At 38.0% G+C, this 22,593-nt stretch overlaps 1 protein-coding gene across 1 annotated transcript; it reads right to left on the reverse strand.

The window, feature by feature from the left end:
- Positions 1-642: 642 nt before the first annotated feature.
- On the reverse strand, positions 643-22,539 carry ATG3 (autophagy related 3). The gene is made up of 12 exons (XM_059466603.1): positions 22,383-22,539; positions 19,661-19,702; positions 16,461-16,510; positions 15,275-15,345; positions 13,445-13,552; positions 11,831-11,880; positions 9,885-9,966; positions 9,336-9,370; positions 8,442-8,597; positions 7,687-7,814; positions 2,164-2,232; positions 643-920 (listed from the first exon to the last, which is right to left on the reverse strand). Exons 1-12 carry the CDS (start codon positions 22,452-22,454, stop codon positions 839-841), a joined length of 945 nt encoding a protein of 314 aa, XP_059322586.1. The 5' UTR covers positions 22,455-22,539; the 3' UTR covers positions 643-838.
- Between the last annotated feature and the right edge of the window lie 54 nt (positions 22,540-22,593).

Genomic DNA, 22,593 nt, shown 5'->3' on the forward strand with positions numbered 1-22,593 from the left:
ACCTTACATTTTACAGGGCAGAAAGTGGCTGCTAAAGCCTGGATGCTTCTGCAATATCTGAATCCACAAACAACTCCATGCATGTTCATCCCAAGGAGGAAACCATGCTGTTAGACTGGCAATTAGTGTAGCTGAGGCAGACAAATAATCAAGATTGAACCTTGCTCGGACATAGCAATCTTTTCCTTTACCCTCCAGCTGTATTTTTGTCAATAAGACTGTTCTTTATTACAAGAGAAACAGACCACATAATGAATATCCTTCCTCTGCCTCCTCAAATATTCCATCTCTAGTCTTGCTCAAGTATAAATCACCTTTCAAAGACTGGTTAGTTAAAGTTACTTGTTAAAGCTGAAGTCAGACTTTCTTAACAAGACAATCACTTATTTTTTTCATCTTTTAAAATATTCCTCCAGCTAGATGAAATATAACCATTCATAGCTGGAAAAAATCCCTCCACAAAACTCCCAAGTGAATTTAAATGGGAAAAAAAGTACATTTTTAGGAATCAGCAACAAAGCCATAACTATTAGGCTTCTACTACAAAAGTAGATTTCAGTTTCTAACATACATGAAAATAATCTCATGGAAGGAAATTAAGGAATTATGGAGAAAAAAAATCCCACCTCTTAGTGCAGCATCTGTACTGGAATGAAAGTGATTTATTTATATTACACACAGATTTTTATTAAAAAGGCTGGTAATGGAACATTTTATTTTAATGCATCAAGTTGATAAAAGATTAGTTACAGAAATTGTGTATAATGTTGTATAAGTGACATGGATGGGTTATTTAAAAAAAGATTTGATAATTAGAGGAACACATCTCTTATTTTAGTTACATCGTAAAGTGCCTTGTGTAGTCGTATTCTATCGTTGGAATGACCGCCTGTACAAATTTCAAGAAAATAAGAAGGTACCTGAGTTTCTTATTAAGGAAAATGTTCTATAGCTAGAAATCCAGCAAAACAAAGCAGAAGTCACATTCTTTGCAGAGAAAAGTTCCCTTGTATATGTCACTTTCAAATGCTTGCTGGGCCTGAATTTGCAGTCTGAAGTATCTTGAATAATTACAAGCTAAAGTCTCTGTCCATGTGGGAAAGAGGCAGATAGGAAACTAAAAATTTAATAGAAACCACTACTTTCAATTTACTATTAAGTTACGTTGGTATTGGATGTAAGTAAACCCAACTGTTTTGACATAACAGTCTCACAGACCATTTCTTCACAAAGAGAAGATGTATGAAAATGAGCAAAGAAATGCTAAAAATGTCCCAATTTGTTAAGTGATTAAAAAAAAAGAAACACAAGAAAAAAAAAAAAGCTACCTGCAACTACTGAGGACTAGGAAACTTGAACAACCATGACAGACAAGTTATTTTCCAGTTCAGTTCCAGTTGCTCGTTGCACAAATTGAGCAAGTCTCAACTCATACAGTAAATGAGAATTTACTGATTCAAGACCTTTAGCTGCTCAGTAATTCCTGCTTATTTGCCCTACAGCAGCAAAGAACACTTTTGAAAGGACATACTTGCTTTTATCATGGAGGTTGCTCTAGTCAGAAAGTATACTATTGATTACTACAAAGCATAACTAAGATCATTCAGCTTCCTGAAAGAAAATTTTAATTGTGAGGCATTTGATATTGATGTTCAGAGTGGTTTAAGTGATTTCCATTGCTTTTTGTCAGCAACATTGTTTAACCAAGATATTGCTCACATGCAGAAGAGAGCATAGTGGGACCTCTACACCTTTCAGAAATTAATTTCAGATTAAAATCTAATACAAAAGCTGCTCTGCCAAGCAGTGACTACACAGTGGATGGAGTCTGTGAACTCCAGTCTCACCCTCCCTACAGTGGCATCTTCCATTGGATGCTCACAGCTACCTCCTTCACACCTTTACAAACAAGGGCTCAATCCTGTCCCTTCAAACCTACCTGCCCTCTTCAGTGCTCCTGCCATACCCCACCTCATGTTCCCCCAAACACTTAATGGAGTCTGTTTGCACAAAGGAGCTGATGCCAGAACTCCAGCAAGTGTTACCCCAAGCTGCTATTCACTGCTTTCACACATAATTGTGCTTCAGCTTATGACCCTTGAGGTAACAGACATTACACTGCAAGAAGGGTCCAAGAATCTGTGTAATAATGAAAAAGGATACATGTGAACTCCAAGTTCTCCCCCACCTTCTGCAACAGTCTCGATTATTTTCTTCATGACTTCTGCATGCCTGAAAAATAAATCAGAAACAAAACATTTTAAGGAAGAGGCAACTCCCTCTTCATCAGGATGAATAGGTTTTGTGCAAATTAAGTAATTTTGGACCATTAGGTTCAGAAGCAGCAAGATGAAATTTTCAGTTTACTGAGAAAGTAAAACAGCAACAGTAACTCAAAATTAACATTAAATGACGAATGTAACATTACTTAACAGCTCCTTACATTCCCACAGAAAGCCAAAACTGGGTATGCTACAATGTAGACTCAATGCCCTATGTCAAATGCATGCTCTAATGTAGAGTGCCACTAGAGTGAATGCATACCGCTTGACACCAGTATAACTTTCAAATGCTAAATGCCAATAAAGTCCCCAGGTAAGTCCCTAGAAGGTAATACTGACCAGCAGCCAGCCACCAGAAGTTCCCAGATGCCCCTGAAGATGATGTCTAGAAACTGCTGTATCATTTTTAGCTGCCTCTGCCGCACTCAAACTTGTAAGCCTTGAAGAGGTTTAAAACACTAAAACAATTAATAATTTCCTAGGAAAGGCAGATTAAATCAACCCTGCATCAATTCAGAACTATTGCTCTAGGAATGGTTTAGGGTATGGAAACTTTCTCTGGTGGTAACTTGGGTTCTATAGCAAATCAACAGTTTCTAAGCTAGCTTCTTCCTGTAATTCTATTATTGTAAAGCACTACAGGGAAGGACAAACACTTCTCAGCTCATTGAGTTTTTACCTTCTCATCAGTGACATCTCAGATCTGCTATCAACCACACAGCATTTGTGCAAAAAGCTGATCCTGGGAATGCAACACAAAATTACAGAATAGCCAGGGCTGGAAGAGACTGTCTAGTCTAAAGCGCTCCTTGCTCAACGAGAAGTTAACTAGAACAGATCACTCAGTGTTGAGCGCTAAAACTTGTCTGCTATAGTTTGAATATCCTTAACTTGTCTGCTATAGTTTGAATATCCTTAATGATAAAGACTTCAAAACTTTTAATGACCAGTTACAATTTGGAAGTAATGTTCTTGTTTTCAAAGCAGTTCTTGTATCCCATAAACTAAGGGATGAAGAACATATCAAATCAAAGGGGAGAACCACTGTATGTTAAATTATGTTTTATTTATGTACCTTTAACACAAACTCCCAGGCTGTATAATTAATCTTACTTTTATGTATACTTCAACCTCGTTTGAAACAGAGGATTCTGCAGGTAGTCTTCACCAGTGATATAATACACAGCTGTGGGTGTCCATCTACACAGCACTGCAGCTAAGTGAGCAGCAGTAGTTTAAAAATACCCATCCCAAAACAACCAAAGTGCCAGCTCAAAAGAAAGATGAGTGGGAAGCTGAGTTTGCATAACTTTCTGACCATGCCTTGATACCAGTATGACAATCTACACAGCGGACCAGCAACTGGCATTCAGTAATTACCTCCAAAGTTATCATGCTGCCAGTGGCTGCAAACAAGGAAGGAAGCTGTTGCAAAGTTACCAAGACACACTGTAAACAGGAACATGCAAGTCTGGGGAAATATTAAAGGTCAGCATTTGTCATTTACTGTTGGTCTTTGCAAGTCAACAAACCCTCAGAGCTGATTCCAATTCTGGATCCCCATGATGCCCTGCAGAACACATGCCATTTCAGGTGCCAAGACCAGCTGCTTCTCTGCAGGAAACTAGCCACTGCCAAAACCTAAGTTTTGACCTTATGCATAACTGTGGACTGTTTTTTTTACTGGCACAGAATACAGGTCACCATGCAGCCATTAGAAGTCCTTAACAGCATTCTGACTCAACTTCATACATCTTAATTACATTTGTTCTTTTTTGTTTCTTAAGAACTATTCCAGTACCTCAAATTCTATAATGGCCACAGAGTAATGGTCATTCTTGCTGTCATACAGTTACTCATGAAAAGCTTTGCAGGTGCTTTATAAACTTCATAAAGTTTGTTTCATGTTTTCAGCTCCTTCTGTAAGAAAACTTGGAGGAAAGAGCATAAAATATATAAATACACTACAAAAAGGAAATAAATAACTTTTGAAGAAATGTGATCTAAAATATCCTGCTATCTAGAAATCTTTCCCTGCAGATATTTAGAGCACATTAGAAGCAAAAAGAGTTCGGAAGCCTATCACTATTCTGAAATGGAGACAAATAAGTCCTTGGAATCAGTGCAAGAAATTACAATTTAATTGTAAATGTGTTAAGTAGTTAACCTGTTTGATAGTCCCTTCATAGCACACAAAGAAAAAGCTGACAATTGTGATTAAAGCAGCTTACAGCAATTAATGAGGAAGTTGACTAAGTTCCTCCCAGTATCATAAAAATGCTAACAAAAACTACAGCTTACAGAAGAGCTGTTAAGATGAACAATTTTCACTAACTACTCAAAACAGAAGTTATCCCAAGCAGTGACAGTGGCATCCTACTGCCATTTCTTTCCTTTCTCTGACACCTGACACGAGGATATGAACATTGTAATAAAAATGTTTGGAATCATACAAATATCCTACATTACACAATTTATATAACATGATGGGAAGCAACAGCAGCAGATATAACTAAACACTCCTAGCTCCTAGCTGAATTAAAAACAAAGCAACAGTTTGGCTATTGGTTTTTATCCAGAAGCCCAGACCTTCTTAGCTGTTAGCCTTACCAATTTGAAAAAAATGTAACAGCTTACTTGGAAAAGAAGAAAACATTCTTAAAACCTCCATTTTAGATATGCTGTTAACCTCTTTTTTCACAGCCTGAACAGTACCTTTTAAACTCTTTCCAGTGTTAAGCAGTTGCAGATCCATGACATCACTCTTTGAGAAGGGCAACAGTTTCCTCCATTTTTAAGACTTGCAACAGACCTGTTTCACCTCACTATCAATCATCTCTTTCATGCTTAAAGCTAAAAGAAGTCTCATGATGTAAACCATTCCTTCAAGCGTAAGTGTAGACTACATAACAAAGGAACTGGCGCTTCACTGGCTTCAGAGGAAGTAAAAACATGACCACAGAGCTCTCACCTGTGAAGAGACTCAACCCAAATGCAGAGATTAGCAGTGCACTGCTAACACCTCTGCAGAGTAGTAACTAAAATTAAGCAGATAAAATTGCAGCCACAGCCCAATATAAACCCCACAGTTTTACCTAGTCAGTGAGGGCTATCATGCTGAAATATCTCTGCATCTTTGTTTGCTCTTAGAGTGCCCTCCAAATACACATCAACAGGAGCTTCTTCCCAACCAATTTACTAGCAAGGCTTCCAGCAAATAGAAAGTAAATTAAATTTTGGCTTCAGGATTTTTTTCTTCCTTTTCTCCTATTAATCATCTTCCCAGTCAGTCTATTAAGACCTCCTACATTCCTCCCACTTGACACTCCATCAAAAACACTAGTTGCACAAAAAAGATACATCCATTTTTTGTCCAAAATTCTTCGGACAGCAAAAAGTCAAAGTCACTAACAGGTTGAGATTGTTTGTTCATACAAGGTACAAATCATAAGAACACCTTTCTGGATTCAAACCAAAGACCTACCTGGTTCTCCTTTTTATTTTACAGTACATGCTCAATAAAGAGGCTGGAACAAGCACCTCATAAATGCTCTGTCCAAAGCACTACTAGAACTGCATTTCTAGCATACTACTGGAAAGTACCTGGGGACCTTCTTATTCTGAACCCTTCTAGTAACTATACTTTAAACTTTGACAAATCTTTATTTCATTAACATACTATTGCTTAAATAAGAACTTAGTTAGGTGGTGTGTGCAGAAATGAATCGTTTCTGGCTTTGAAAATGTCATCAGAGTAGCATTCAATGCCACCAGTTTCACTATTAGAAGAAAACTTAAATCCTATTACTTCACCTCCTGTGTCATTCATAGTGATGGTCATCAATATCATAACTCCCTGCTCAGCTTTTTTCAAATATTAAGGGACAGAGATTATGCAATCCTTTCTTATGAGAAAGACCTATATAACTTTAGTTATCCCACACGGATCTCCATATCTTGCCCAGTTTTAGTCTTCTTTCACCTCACAGACTACAGAACAGATGACCAGAGCTGTACTCCAGTATTCAACATGTGGTGGTCCCACAGATTAACAGAGGCCTTATGTTGTTTTATGTTCTATTCTTTATCATTTGCTTTGCAGTTCTTCCAGTTCTGCTTCTTGTATTACTCTTGAGCACCCAGACTGACATTCTCATGTTATTGCAGACTTAAACCTGATGATTTAAAGATCAAGGATAAATTTTACTATTCCAAAATTTTCAACTAGACCACTAGAGGGAAAAAAATTACTTCCCAGTATAATGGCTTCTCTGCTCAATACTATCCATATGTATTGTCCATATGTATGTAGACTGCTTGGCAAAAGCAAACACTTCTGAAAAGCAGCAGCTAATGAACTGTGATCTGCAAGAAACATACAGATTTACAAAGCACATGAATATATATCCTCTTCAGACCAAAATTAGCCATAAAATACTTGTTGCAAAGTTCCCTTGCTCTCTTCTCTAAAGACTGATGAACAAATAAATGCTAAGCCAGAAGCTCAGAGTTCAAAGAATGCTTTAAGTCTGGAAATGACCACAAGCTGGTCAACAAGTTGATTATTTGACACACAGCTAGTGACATGGATAGCCCAAGTTTTTAAGTCAAAGGAAAGTAAACTTAAACTGGCAATCTGAACTCTAATTTTTTTCTTTTAAACCTATGCAATCATACAAGGATTTTCTTAAAGGTAAAAGCCCAGATTTTTACCTACAGGAACTTCATACCGTCAAGAAGAGTTACACTGTTTCAGATACTGGCTCTGTATCACTAAGACACCTAAGAGGATGTTAGGGCTGACATCTAAGACAAGATGCACCTTTCAAAGAATCAAACTACAGTCTCCTTATGTCTTGGGTGAGAAACATGGAAAATGGAACACTAAATACCCAAAAAAACCAACCGTGTTTTGCAGTTGTATTCAACAAATACTTTGGTTTTGTTATATACAATACAATCACAGTCTCTCTATTAATCAGGGCAAAATTTAAGGGGGAGCAGGAGGTAGTTAGCATAAAACAAGAAACTGCTATTTAATGTTCAAATAGCCTTTTCATCTGTCAAAAGTATACACTGTACTTCTATTCTCCCCTAAAAGTAGACAAAAGGATAAAACTTTATTTCATGGAATTCTGGTAGTCTGCCACCTCCTGGAGTACATAGGGAAGATGAGTTAAAAAAGTAAGTTGATCAGAGAAGACAGTGCTAACTGCAGAACACACTGCAGTGAGCAGTGGAATGAACTTAGATAACTGCCTCCTTTCATACTGCCTCAGAAGCTAACAGGCCACTACAGCAGCCAATTGTAGATACATGTCCAGAAGACCTGAAAAAAACCTTAACAAGAGCAGTGAAGTGCCTTGTATCTGCAGGCTGTATCAGACCAGAAACAAAGACTTACCTGCATGGATGAACTGAACACATGGGAGGTGGAGGAAGATGAGGATGGTTTTCAATGGTCACTGTTTTTTTGACATGATCTTGACTAATATCTTCATACATATGCTCTACTGTCAAAGGCTGCCGCTGCTAGAGAGGAACAAGGAACACGAGAACAAAAGCGTTACTAACAAAGAATCTTGCTCCTTTCTAACATCAGTAACAGATGATACCCCAAAAATTACAGGCATCTAAAATATAAATGTTCTGAAGGTACAGTGACAGAACTGTGTTAAAATCCATATGGTATAAAAATAGTACTGCACAGATTTTCCTTTGAGTGGTGTGGTCAACATATTTAAAAACCAACTGTGTATCCCATCTGGGTATTTGAGCAGTGGGCCCTACCCAACTTTAACTCAAGAAACGTAGTGATTAAAGGGAAGAACTATTTATATATTCCTTTCTTTCAGAAGGAGATGAAAAGACATACCTGCTTACCTGACTGAGTTTACTGGGGTAATTACCAGTTCTACAGTGCTAACAAAAACACCAGTGGCTTCCTTCAAAATGTGTTCAGTTATCGTGCAGTTTTCAGTGACTTGTTCCAACTTACTCCAAGTACAATAAAAGTCCTGCCTACAAGCCTATACTGCTTAACGGTTTTCTCACCATTTTTTCCTTTACATTTCTATTGCGAATAAGCAACAAAATAGTCTATTTAATACAGTGAGCCTAATTTCACAGAAGTAGGAGAAAAATCCAAAATAGATATACCTCATCATATCCAAATAACCAGAGCCTTGGAGTTTGGTAATATTTGTCATAAGTGATGTAGAGGTCATAGGTTCTAGTCTGTAGAATAGCATCTTCCCCTCCAACATCAGCTTTAGTTTTGTTAGTTTCTACAATCTGTCGTGTGTCAAGCGTTGCCTGGTTCAAGGTAAAAATAACAAGATTAGAATAATCTTGCTTGAGTTCCCTCCTTTCCCATTCTAAGTAGTTATGTAAAACTGTAAAACTTTTAATAATGTTCTTAAGTGGGTACAAAAACCCCTAACTTATGGTTTGGTTTTATTTCTAAATTAGGAGCATCAGTTTCTTCCTCAAAAGGTTTTTTTTTTGTATTTTTGGGGATTTTTTTTTTACTTTTCAAAAAAGGTCTGATTTCGTAAGGAAGTAGGCAGCTATGCTGTTACACTCCCCACCTTCTTTCACAAACAACAGACAATTCCTATGAAATTCAGAAGGCAAAGGTCTCAGTTTGTGCAGGTTCATGAAGACCTTAGCATAGTACCACAAATAATGACGCCTTCTGTTTTCTCTATAAAAGTCTGATGGATTGGTGTAATCTAGTGAACCTACAGGCCACTCATCCTCCCTGTGTAAGCCCCAAGAACCACCACTGCATTTTTTAACTTCTCGTGAATACAGCGCTGTGTGTACAAGCAGAGCAAAAAGGATTAGCAAAACCAAGGAAAATTTCATGGGAAAAATCTTTGAGGACCCAAGGGTTCAAGTTAGTGCAGCAGATTGGCAGGAGACAAATCCATAGGAATGCAAGCTCAGTAACCCTACTACTCATAATCTTGTTATTTCAGCCATTTATCATTATTTTTGTTTTGCTTGTGCCTATATTGTAACAGGTAAGATAGAGAACTGTTCACTCACATCATCTGTCTCCAATAGCCCACTTTCTTCATACTCTGAAAAGAAGACCCATAAAATTCTGTGTTCAGCTTGTAGCCAGTTATTGTATTTGTCATTCATAAACAACTACTTTAAAAAAATCTACATGTATCTAAAGAAGATTTATTCAGATAACCTTCCCAATCCCCAAACCAGACTATCCCTTTTATAACACAAATTTGACCAAGACTACAGTAAGTAGGTGGAGCTATATTTCAGTGATTTTATATAGGCAGATTGAGTTTAAGTGTAGGTACGAAGCTGGAAGGAAGCTGTGCTAAATCCCTAATTTATACTCCCTTAGATCTGCTCTGCTACACAATTTTCCAGTCACTAACATTCAGTCAGGTTTTTGGTACACAAGTTAGAGTAAACATGCATCAATAAAACCATACAAAGGACGCTAAAGAGCACAGGCCTACTGAAATTTTTCAGCATGAATTCCTTGCAAAGAATGATTGGTGTTTTAGAGTGTATTGCTTTAGTTAAAGACCTGAAATATAATATGTCCCACCCAAGTTATGGAAATACCTTCCATATCTGCAGCTTCTCCTTCATCTTCCTCATCATCATCTTCACAAGATGCTGAACAGTCTGGTATTTTTAGATTATCCTTTAGAAGTTAAATTGAAAATACTGCTTTAATGACTGTTGCATCTACATAGCCTAACAGCCCTAAAAAATTGAACTAATAATTTCTGAAATATTAAACTGGACTACACTGAACTCAAATATTTGCTTAATAACTCATTCTTGTTTCAAAGACCTAGTATGACATCAAAACCCCATTTAAAAAGTTTTCCTTTGACTTTAAAATCTGGAATTATTTAATTACTAAACAAAGAAAAGAGACCATGGTGTTAAACAATCAAGAGATCCAAATGAAGGGCAATAACTAAACAGCTAAGACTAAACATGTAGGTTAAGATTTTTTTAAGTCCTAACCCACAGCCAACTGTGCAGCAGTTATAAAACATCTCAAGGAAGGGACCCATAAGGATGATTGAGTCCAACCCCCTCCCCGTTGTGGGACTACATAAACTCCATTATATGACTAAAAGTGTCACCTGGTTTCCCAGACTGTGAGCCCTGCCACAATTGTTTTAAAACACAAGAATCACAAAAGGTATCACATTTTGATATAATTCTGCAATGCAAGAATTACAGTCTAACAGAAACAAATACAGCACAAGCCCACCAGTAACTTTTGGGCCTTGCATAGCATAGAATCCAATGGACAGACAACGCCAAAGACATTCAGAAAGTAAAGGTCTTAATTTACAGAGACTTCATAAAGATTTTAGAATACTCCTAATAACTACTACAGTTAGAAGCTCCTCTAATTCTGAGCATGAGGTAGCTGATTTTCATTTAAAAAATCCAAACCACCAAAACCAGTAAGAAACTAAGTAACAAAGTGCATTGTCAATCAGAACATCAGCAGGAAAGAGTTGTCCTCCTAGACTGGCCCCACAAGCAAGCAAGTTTTTCTATACACAACAGAAATAAAATCCAATGCAAAACACACAACAAGAGTTATAAATCAAAATAACATTCTGCAAGTATCGTGTTTTGCAGAAAAAGTGATCAACTTAAGTTATTCCTTGAGTACTTCTTCCACCCTCATGTTATTGGCTTGTGAAAAGAGCAGTATTTTTACTATATTCAGTAAAGTCATTTGGAATACCTGCACTTCACTGTTCATCAAATCGATAGCATTTTGAGCTGCTTATAATTATGCAGTAGCATAGGGTCGCTCATTTTTTCCCCCTAATTTTTAGAATCCAAAGATTCTTGAATGCTCACAGCACACGGACAGAACTCCCCATACAAGTTCATCTTTAAAAGCATTTTGTGTCTCTGTGACTTTCTTCATGTTTCTTAAACATGACAGCCAATACATTTGCATTTCAAGTACCTCCTGAGGACTTAAATTTCAGGTTTGTTTCCTGCTGAAGTGACTTTTTGGAAACATGCAGAAACTGAGGACTTCCTAACATGTACACATTTAAACAAGTAAAGTTCTTCTAAACTGAAGGGCATAAACCTGTCAAACTGGACCAAAGTCTGCTTGCTATAGTTGAAGATCACAAAGAAATACTTTACATTCCCACATTACTTTTCCACATAAAAATTTCTTTACATTGGATTTCCAAACACTAATGTCTTGGAACACAAACGTGTGACATCAGTGTAAAGAGAATTTCATTTTCAGTTTGTAGAAGCCTGGCACAGGACCACACTGGCTAAAGACATTTCAAAAAGACAAATGCTGCAATAAACACAGCGATAAGGAGATGCACATGCTTAGACTAATATCACGGGCTCTGAGGGTCAATGTACATCTGCAAAACAATTCATGACGAAGTATAATTTAATCTTTCACAGGGAGCACTGGAGTATTAGATTGACACTGGTAAAACTATTATTACCTTCAGGTCTGTAATAAAGCATCAGAAAAATTGAGAAACAAGTACCTTACTGTCTAGTGTAATCTCCTTAACTGCCTCTGTTGCACCCACTATACCTGTAAATTGAACAGGAAGTTTGTGTTAAAAAAAGCTTCGTTCTTAGTTAGAGAACAGCATAGAAAGAGTTTGCAAGGATTTCAAATGCAGTGTCTCATCATTCCAAGTCACATCTCAGCAGGCTGTTCATTCGGTACTGGACATCCCTAAGCAAACCATGCCAGTAACACAGAGCGCCACAGCACAGATGTGCCATGTCTTAAAAAATCCGTGACAGAACTCTGTGAATTTGAACTTCTATTTCAAGGTATTTTTGCATAAAAGTGAATTCAGGAGAGGCACTCACATCACAACAATGAAACTCAGCTTCATTAAGAAGGCAGGCACTTATGAGTATTTCTGAGCTTCCTGAAAGCAATGACAAAGCAAAATGTAGCAGAGCACTCAATGCTTTTAGCTGAGGAGAAGTGAGGGTATAAAACAACCCCAAATCATAGAAGTGTCCAATCTTGAGATGCTCCCCATAGAAGTGTCCAATCTTGAGATCCTCCCTTCTAGTCGTACTGCAGTTCTCACACAGGACCTTTTGGGATACACGCCAAGATTCTGCTTTGACAGAGTACATTTATCTGATTAACTCTTCAGCTGTGGAAACAGATTTTATCTCATTTGACAGCATTTGGAGTCCTGGCAAGCTTTAGCCAGGGTGTTACAGCTGTGCTGTACTGCATGGTGCCCAAACCAATCAACTCTAAAACGAAAAACCTGGCAAGGAATCTATTCACAGCAGGAATGGATACTGCACACTTAATTCAAGGACATGATTAAGCTATTTCAAATTATTTCTTTGGTGTAGGGGCATGAAATTATGAACTATGATACCTTTAAGAATTGCCAATGATGAAAAATGTATGTCTACAGAAAAAAAGGCATCTCCAAGCCTTTTTCTCCCCACCCTGGCAAACTATTTAGAGAACTTTCTCCACATTACAGTAAAAAAAAATTACACCAAAGAAAGTAAAAACTTAGAGGAGTACTTTTGGAAATGGTGGAGAAACATCACTGAAGGACAGAATTTTATTAACACATGATAGAACATCATGAAACAGATTAAAACTAATAAAACTGCCAATTAGAAAAAAACAGAAGTATTTTTAAGACACTGCACTAGAAAAGCCAATGAGATAGATTCATATAAACAGTATTTTTTAGACTTCTTTATAAACATAAGCTCATTTAAGGGCTTATTGTAAAATAGGATCATCTCTCACTCTCATCTCTGAACTTAACATGTTTCTTTTTAGTACAGCATCCACAATTTAAACTAACATCATCTTCACAGGATTTCCTTACTAAGGAATGAGTCACTACACAGCCCATATTCTAAAATAATTTCCTAGAACTTTAGTGCCATCATCTCCAAAAAGGAGCCTGTTTCAAGCATATACAGCCACACAGTTAAACATCATGTACCAATCAGATGGGTAGCTGATAACAGAACTTTATTTCCTCCAGACTACATACTGATACACAGACATGTATTTAAAAAAGATTTTACTTTCTAAGAGTGGAAACTGAAAATCAGATTGCCAAATGCAAAGCCTGCAGCAAGACCTTGAATACCTGCATTGTGAAAAGTGTCTACCCATCCCCCATCACCATCATCTTCCTCTATAATTGCTTCCTGCTCGTCCGAATACTCCATCTGCTTACACCTTTTATAGCACGGCACTACAAAAAATGACAAAACAAAAAGAATGCAGTCAGTCATTGTTATACAAAACCAGACCAGAGCATGATATTGTCCTACAAGGCCTTCTAAAATGTGCCAATCTTTCATATATCCCCATTTAAGGAATCCTATGGCTGTATTTCAAATGCAAAAGTATGAACTTCCAAAAATATGTTGATATGCTGTACCACATATTTTACTTAATGTAAAATGCAATGATTGCTGTAGCCTTAGAAGTTCATCTTTCTGTTAAGTATTATAGCAGTTTCATCCAATCTCTTAAGGATTAGAATAGAATTCATTTCTCATTTGCTAACAACTAGAAAGAACTTGTACGTTTTCTTCATACTGGTAAACAACTAAGGACAACTTTGCCTGGATTTTCATGAATTTTCCAAACTCATTTAGTTTTTAGAATTGTGCTAAAAGTTTGCAGCAGCTACTTAAGCAATACATTAGGTATGTCTAATTATAATTTAACATCTAGAAGTTTAGAAAGTCAGAATTCATGTGATATTAAGTCTAACTTCTGTCATATGCATTACAGAGCCATTTAAATAGAGATTTAGATAACGTTTTCAGAAAATAGTCAAAGAAAGACTGAATATCTGATCAAGGCAAATCAGGCATTTTCCAATAGTGTAAACAGGCACTATGTAGAAAATCCTCCTTCCTTTCTATTAACATGGAGAAAAATAGATCTGCTGCATGAAGCGCAGCATTTGAAAACTGCTCTTTAATCTTTCAGAAAGGGATAAAAAGAGGTGTGAAAGTCAAAGTGAAGTCCTCCAAAGACTTCTAAAATGAGGTCTTGTAGGATGGTTCCCAGTCTCAACTACAGCCCACTTTTACTCAGGTGGGAGGCCAATGTGACACCAGCAGCAGGAAGCACGTTATTTTGGAATGTGATCAAGAGGATCAGAGCAACAAGGAACCTCACTAGAGGCAGGAAAAGAAACAAAGCAGATCAGTTGGCTATCAAACCATGAGGTCCCTGTCAGGAGAATATCCAATGCTACTGCAGTAATTTTCACGTGATAGTGCACTGCAAGACTCCAAAAGCCAGCAAGGAAAATCGATGTATATAATACAATCCTCTGTGGGCATAAAATTTCCTCAGGCTTTTTTAGTGCTAATGCTTCATCAAATAGCTTTGACACATTTTCATACAAAATCTGAAAGATTTCCTCACAGTTGTGCCAAAATGTTATCCTTCTTATCCATTAAAAAGTCGTCACCACATGTACTATATAAACACAACTGTGAAGCCGAAAAAAATTAATTTAAGATTGTATCTATATTATTCTAATTGACAAGGGCATTGACATTAACTGCATACTTGAATTAGAAGTATCAGTGTCACTATGAAAAACATTTTGAGAACACTTTAATAGCCTGAGTTTTCAAAGGAATGAGGAAAATAAACACATCTTCACCTTAGAGACTGAACATGAGTTGCAGCAAAGACAAAGAGGTTAATAATGTTCAAAGTTCATTTATACTTCACCAAGGCAAGCTTTATGTCTCATATAAAACTCTACTATAAAGTGGTCTAAGAAAAAGCATTAAGGAGTGCAGGAAATACTTCTTCAACATTGCAAAGCCAGAGCATCCGAAGTGTGAGGTATTTGCTTCCCTTATCAATACAATTGGTAGAGCTGACAGCACAGTCAACCATACTGTCAATTCTAAGAACACTTATATTTAAATTTCAGGCTTACCATTTTTAGTTACCAGAAACTGTTTGTCTGTTGGCAGATAAGCTTTGACTTTTAGTTCTTCTCCTGAAGCCCTGTAAAATAAAGTGCACCATTTGAGAATTTGTTAACTGCAAACAAAAGAACCCTTCTATTCTCATGTTGTGTCAGGAACATTTTATATAATCCTCCTGACCTATTCTCAGAATTGGTTTGCTATGACTTTACTCTTCCCTACCTACATTTGGTATGGTGTTAGAAAGCTTGGCCACCCCTAACTGTTCTGAGATCAAAACCATTTTATGCCTCAAAAACTTTCACCTTGAGATGGCCAAGCAAAGATAGGTTGACAGAATAATCTATTCTGTATACAATTTTCTAGGATCAGCATCAACAAAGTAGCAAATGTCAGAAGAAAGCAGCTTCAGAAAAGCAAGAAATAGACCTCTATAAATACAAAATCTGTCCATAGTCACTAGTGCTTAAGTACTCTTAATTTCACATTACTCAAAACCATTTGTCTTTAGTGGTTTTTGGTTTGAAATAAGAGTAACATTCTAAATAGCCCATTCCAAATTGCTGCCAGACTCAACATCATGTTTTCTCTGAAGGAGGTGGCAAAGGGGTAATTTTTCCTTCAGCAATTTGAGGCTCAGTACAGAGGCAAGACCCTGATGACACCAACTGCACAAACAATGCTCATTTAGGAGCAGTTTCATAATGCAGGACACCAGTAAAACATAAGGAAGCACCTTATCTGCATCCTTACTGTGCACTAAACAGAAGGCATTTCTAAGGGCAAACACTGCACAAAGTGAACTGCTGTAGGCTAACTTGAATACATTTATTAGCAAATGCTTGTCAAAATACACCATTTACAGCTACTGCCTGGCAGTTCCAGTTGCACAGAGCCTTTGCTTTCTCAATCACCCAGACAAACCTGGGGAGAAATGCTGCTACTGCAGCTAAGCACTAAAAGCATTCACAGTACATAACAGATTATTTCCCCTAAAACCTTAGAAAAACAAACAAATAATCCCCAAGTTAATCCTCATCTCAACTACTGCTATACAGCAATTAGTAAACTCTATAGAGCCATCATAAAAGTTTTACTGGAAAAGTACACTTACTGCTCTGACAACTGTATGACTAGATCCAATGAAAACACACCAAAGCACAGCTTTTCTACAATTCTTTGAATTTTCCTTACCATTGCCAAGTAGGACAGTGGTGAACTAAGTGGTCTCCAGCTGCAACAAACTGTTAAGGCAGGAAAAAAAATCACTGTTACATATGGCCAAAGGCAACAATCTCAATTTTTTTTCTCAGCATTAGTATTTCAGTTCCACATTCCTTTGACCAAATAACTGTGTAATTAACAAATGCTTCAATCAGATAGATTCTTTGTTTTAACCCCGTATCTCAGCTAACCATGAAAAAGCAAAGATTAAATCAACTTGACCTGACATGCTTAGTAAGCACCATAGCAAATTCAGTGTTTCAGAAGCTCTGATACTACCTGCCAGTCTAGTAAGAACCAAAATAGTATCTGCACCTAGTAAGACTGTTTACTTTGTAATAAAGAAATTATTTTTATTTGCCACTATTCAAACTTTTGCAAAGATAAAAAAGAGCTTAATGTAAAAAAAAGTTTATCTCTCTTTCCTTGTTCAAAACAATTTTGCAGTAAGAAAAGTGAGACCATCAATCCACTGAATCAGTGAGAGAACTGCAACAAAGAAATAAATAGCACAGATTTTATATAATGACCATCACTGTAATAGCTGATCGCTGATGTAAACTAAAAATGGATTACCACTTACTTAGCACACTAAAAATCTTATCAGTGACTTTGTTCTGAATAAATAGTTTTTAAAAATATTCCCTCTGCTTGTTCTTAGTATCAAAGATGAAGCCTTTTATAAAAGTGCATTACTATTTCAAAGTGATACTGTCACGTTGAACTTGCCAGCAATGTCATGCTAGACTTGTGTACAAACTCAAAATTCATGCAGCAAAGCCTAACCCTCTGGGCTTCTCTTTGTAAGCATAAATTGAGGAAGGCAAGCCTGCACTCAAGTGATTTTTGTGGGCTTTGCAGCAGTCCCTGTGGACTATGAGGTGCACAGCTCTTGCTACGGGTGCTCTCTTGCGTTGGAGTGCCAGTTTACACAAGCACCCTCCCCAGCTGCCCAGGAGCTGCTGCAGTGTGATGTAACAGGCTTGCAGCAGGTCACAGCCATTTCCTCACCGCGTCCTCCAAAGGGAGGCGGATCAGCACAGCAGAAACCACCACAGTGCACACGGATTAACAGCCTTAATCTCTGCAGAAGTGCTTCCCTTTCACCTATTTTGAACTGAAACCTCCAGCAAAACTGAACCCTTTAAAAAAGGATTCTCAATACACATGGAAATTTTAAAACTCGTTATCTCTTACATAGTAAACATAAATGAAACTCCAGAATTATTTAAAATTCTCTGTTCAAGGAATTGGAACTCTGCTTGTGACAGCAATGTTGAAATATATTACGAAAGATGAAAAACCAGTGTAGTTTGTGGGTCTAACAGATACATAGCCCTAAAACAGCATTTGAAATTTCATCTACATTTTTTCACCTTAGGCAGGAAAATTGTCTCGTTGGTTTCACTTTCTATTTCTCAAGCACTAATGCTACCACATATCTAAATCAGCACCAGAAAGTGGAAGGAGATCAATTTTAGGACATCTTCTTTCTAGTCCTGAAGAGAATGATTTTCACAATTTCCCTGTATTCACACACATAATTAAAATAGATGTCATCTTTTGGAGGTATTAACTAGTAAGAACTCATGACAGGCAAGAATTTTTTGAAAATAAATCAAGTGCACAGATAAGTGAAAAAGGGAGTAGGTGTTGAGTTTGATTAATGAGTCATCTTTAGCCCTAATTTATTCATCCTCAGAGCAAGCCACAGGAACCCCACAAAAATCTATACACCAGTTAGTGTCTCAGACTAAAATACCCAAGAAATCCAAACTCATTCAAAGACAACATCCTAGTGTTATTATTCTTCTTTAGCAATCATTCCTATATAAAGACTGTCAAAGGGACAATCAGCAGGTCCATGCTCCAGCTTCATCTAAATTTACCAAAAAATTTAATCTTCCTATACAACTGGTTCCCTTGACTACTGTTTTGAAGGATCCAATTTATTCATCCCAGCAGCATCTAATCTGACACAGAGAACATGGACTATTCACATTCCTAGTGGTGTTTAAAGCCTGAAAACTGTTTAATGTAATACAGTGTGGTTCTTGCTATGTTCTATAGAAGGTGCCTTTTCTTAAAATGCTACTGCAAATTCTTCTCCCATAAACCACAAAGGGATTAAGTATTGGTAGAGCATTTGTCCAGACTTTGTTATTCTAGCTTATATACAATAAAGACTATGTATCATTGTTTAACATATATGAATATTTATAGACACACATACGTACAGTTATCAGAACAAAACACCATGTTGCTAAGCCTGTTTTTCTGTGTGGTACTTCTGTGTCAGAGGGAGAGAATGGCTGTTTGCTTGCAGGGCAACACAGCAGAAAAATACAGGCACCAATACTGGGAAAAATATCTCTGTCTACATTATCTACTTGCATCAGTCATCATTTGTTCCACTTTTTTTCCACCTCATCTTTATGATTTTTTATTGTTTTATTTTTTTCATTCTACCTAACAGTCTTGACACTGTTTAATTAGAACTCTGTAAAGATGAAGTATTTGCAGATCAATAGCACCTCAATATGAGAAAAAGTGTAAGGGAAAATTAAAATAGCTCAACACAGTCAGTGTTCTTACTGTTCCAGGAAAAAATCCTGTTTGCTGCTCTTTGCATTAGAGTTCTTAAAAAATACAACTGCTTGGCAGCAATTCAAAATACAACCTGCCTAAAGCAGCCTATAGAGAAGAAGAGGGAAAAATAATAATCATTGGATAGACAGTCTGGAGAAATATATGAAATGATCTTCACAGAGCCTTGGAAGAAACAAAAACAGAGGTAAACAAAGACTGTTCCAAAGATAAAGGCTCCCCTTCAAGTTCCTCAGAAGAAAGATTTTAAAAACCAATATATTCCCACTTCAGTCCTGAACCCCCATGACAAATGGAGCTGTTGACCCAGCTTCTTTACAATCTTTTCACAGCATAATAGAGGAAAGAAGCATCTCACATTCAGATGCCTAATGCCGTCTCAGGAGAAATTATGTTGATCTACTTCAATCTGTAGAGTAAAAAAGGCTACTTAGAAATTTCACTTTATGGAAATTGTTTCAAGAAGCAATAATTGGCAAAGACACGATATGTTTAACATGGTCATTTTGCATTAAAAAATGCATCATTACTTTCAAAATAAATTTAGGTTTCTATATACTTACTTCTTCAGGTGTAATTACTCCAGTTTCTTTGAACTTGGACTCCTGCAAGAGAAAAGTTTAGAAATTTTGAGAACTGCTGACAAATCAACACAATCCACTTTACTGGAAAGACAAACACCTTCTCTACTCTCATTTTGCAATTAGTTATTTGGAATCAGTTCTGTCCAGAGATCCAAGAATCAGCCTGGAGGAAACCTCTGCCACAACTGACAGGAAACTTACATTAGCATATAAGAAATTACTTGTTGCAAATTATGAGGTATTATCACCTACACAAAATAATTGTTTTTGCTACGGCCAATTATAGCAACAAGGAAGAAAAGATGACTGGCACTCAGTAGTACATTTGCCAGTAAGAAACAGAAAATCAGTTGGAATTGGTGATCCAGACTGTCAAGGACTCCCGAGTTCTAGGCATTGAACAGCATTGCAATGCATCAATATGAGATCAATATGAGGCTTTGCAGTTAAGTAAAGTCATGAATGAAAGACCAAACCAACTTTTCTCTGGGCTAGAAAAAATTAAATACAAAGATTTAGTAATATACTCTCTTTTAATGCCCTTTTCTGTGCTTTCATCATGCATCCCATGGAAACTTCAGTTTTTGCATATTGTTGTGGGGAGTTCTGTTGATGAAAGAATAGATGAATACATGGTGAGCAGACACCAGACTTATTCTGCCTAAGAGAAATTAAGTACTTTAGCATTAAAGGCAACATTTATGAAGCTTAAGGATAATATATCTTCTGTCATATTCAAATTTAGATGAAGTGTATTATGTTTTGACTTCTGGTAGTTTGTTTCTTCAGAAAAAACTCAAGTACCAAGGTATCTTACTGTTCCTCAGCATTAGAGCTACTCAAAACCACCTTTGACAGAGAATGCAATTTCCACTATGGCACAGCTGACTTCTTGCCCTAAGGAATCTATTTTTCCCCCCTATCTAGACGAAAAGCATCAACTGAACATGTCTTGCTCCCAGCCACAACCTCACCATATTCAATCAGCCAGAAAACACTGAGCAAAAGCAGCCCCAGCTAAACTTGGTTATTCACATTCCTTCTCGCAGTGTACACTATCACCTGTGCTACAGAAAATGAAAGGAGCACACCTGCTTCATACGTACTGATTACTGCCCTTCTGCCTAAATTCTAAGGAAAAAACGCTTAAGAACAAGACAAAGATGAGGAAAATAGCAGCTCTACAAACATTAGAATATGCTAGGTGACTGAAATCAAAGTAATTTCAAGTGCTATAAAACTCAGAATCCCCAATAACATATTGAGCAACACCATAGTGGAGACAACTTACTGGTTCCCCTCAAAATGAACCATAAGCAGTAGGGAACATGCACAAACTTGTGTCTCTGGAATTACAGAAAGAAAACATGTCAAGTATCCACCCTCTGTTCCCTGAGGGTAAATAGCTCATTTTTCTGTGTAAGTAAATTCTTCAATTGTGAGAGACACAGGTCTAGTTTCTTTCAAAAATTACCAAGTTGGAGTATTTAGTATTTCCCCCTTGTAAAGGGAACTTATACACATGATATCAACACCTTCCATTTCTGGAAGTTTCTACTGCTGCCTCTTCCCAGTAATCCATCTGGACACAAGAATTCATCCACTATTACAACAGCTGTGCCAGAACAACTGTACTACTGAACAACTCACTTCATCTTCCCATGGCACAACTTCACTGCAACCCATACATTTCACATTGGTGGGCAACTCTAGGACCAGACAAGAGTATCCCAAACACCACAGAGGGACAAGTTCAATTAATAATTGACTGTCCCGGCTATCTACCCAGAGAAGTAAGCTGCAGGGTGCAAAGCACATAAAAGGTCAAACCACAAAGCCACAGGCAGAGAGACTGCTGTCATAAACAAGAGGTTTTTTCAAAAGCATGCAGAAGCATCAAAATCAGTAATGAAAAAACTGCTGCCAAGTTAAGCACTTGTATACAGATTTGGGGTTTATATAAGAAATTGTTTGCAAATAAGAGTCAGAGAATGGGATGTAGTCTCACAACTGCAGAAAACCGTAATTTGTTTCTACCTAAATATGCAGTGACAGGACCTATAACAGATGTGCTGCCTACTTTTATAATGGCCCCATTGGGCCTCATTTCTACTATTCTCACCTACTTTGGTGGACAGAGGCTTGTATATTAATACTGTAATTCTGACACAGGAATAAGCTGGCTATGTAAAACCTGCTCACACAACAAAGGTGTGGCTAATTTTGTTGTTTTAGTCTGTGTTTTTTTATGTCAGCTGAAAAAGTTGCCCTTTACCCAAAATAAGCATTGCAACGCAATTCCTGAAACCAGGCTCAAGCCTGTCTGTACGCTCGGATTTCAATTCCTGGACACACAACCATGTAAAACTATCGTGACTTTTACAGAAAACGGCAGCACGTGTAAATCATTCCTTGAGCAGCAGGAGCAGCAACACCTATTCTTCGAGAGGCCCGCCCCTCCCAGACAGATGCTCCCCCCGCTGCGGGACGCGAGCGCCAGCCGGGGTTCCCCCGATCCCAGCGCGGGATGAGGGCCGATGGCCGGGCCGGCCCGCCCGGCACCGCGCCGCTCCGCTCCTCGGGCCCGGCTGACAAGGGCACCGACAGCCGCCTCCCGGGGCTCATGCAGGGAAGTGCGCCCGCAGGCGGGGGCGGCCATGGCTGTCCCTCCTCCCCACCCCGGCTCCCGCGCAGACGGCACCTTGAGCACGGGCGTGAGGTACTCGGCCACCTCCAGAGCCTTCCCCTTCACCGTGTTGATGACGTTCTGCATTGCGGCGGTCGGTCGGGCGGACGGACGAACAGCGGCCGCCCCCCCGCCCTCGGCACGGCGCTCCCGCGGCCGCCGCCCACGTGACCCGCCCCTCACGTTCCCCCCGCCCCCCGTCGCACGCGCGTGACGACGCACGGTG

This window comes from Ammospiza nelsoni, chromosome 2 (genome assembly GCF_027579445.1).
Source record: "Ammospiza nelsoni isolate bAmmNel1 chromosome 2, bAmmNel1.pri, whole genome shotgun sequence".
In the NCBI taxonomy this organism is placed as follows: domain Eukaryota; kingdom Metazoa; phylum Chordata; class Aves; order Passeriformes; family Passerellidae; genus Ammospiza; species Ammospiza nelsoni.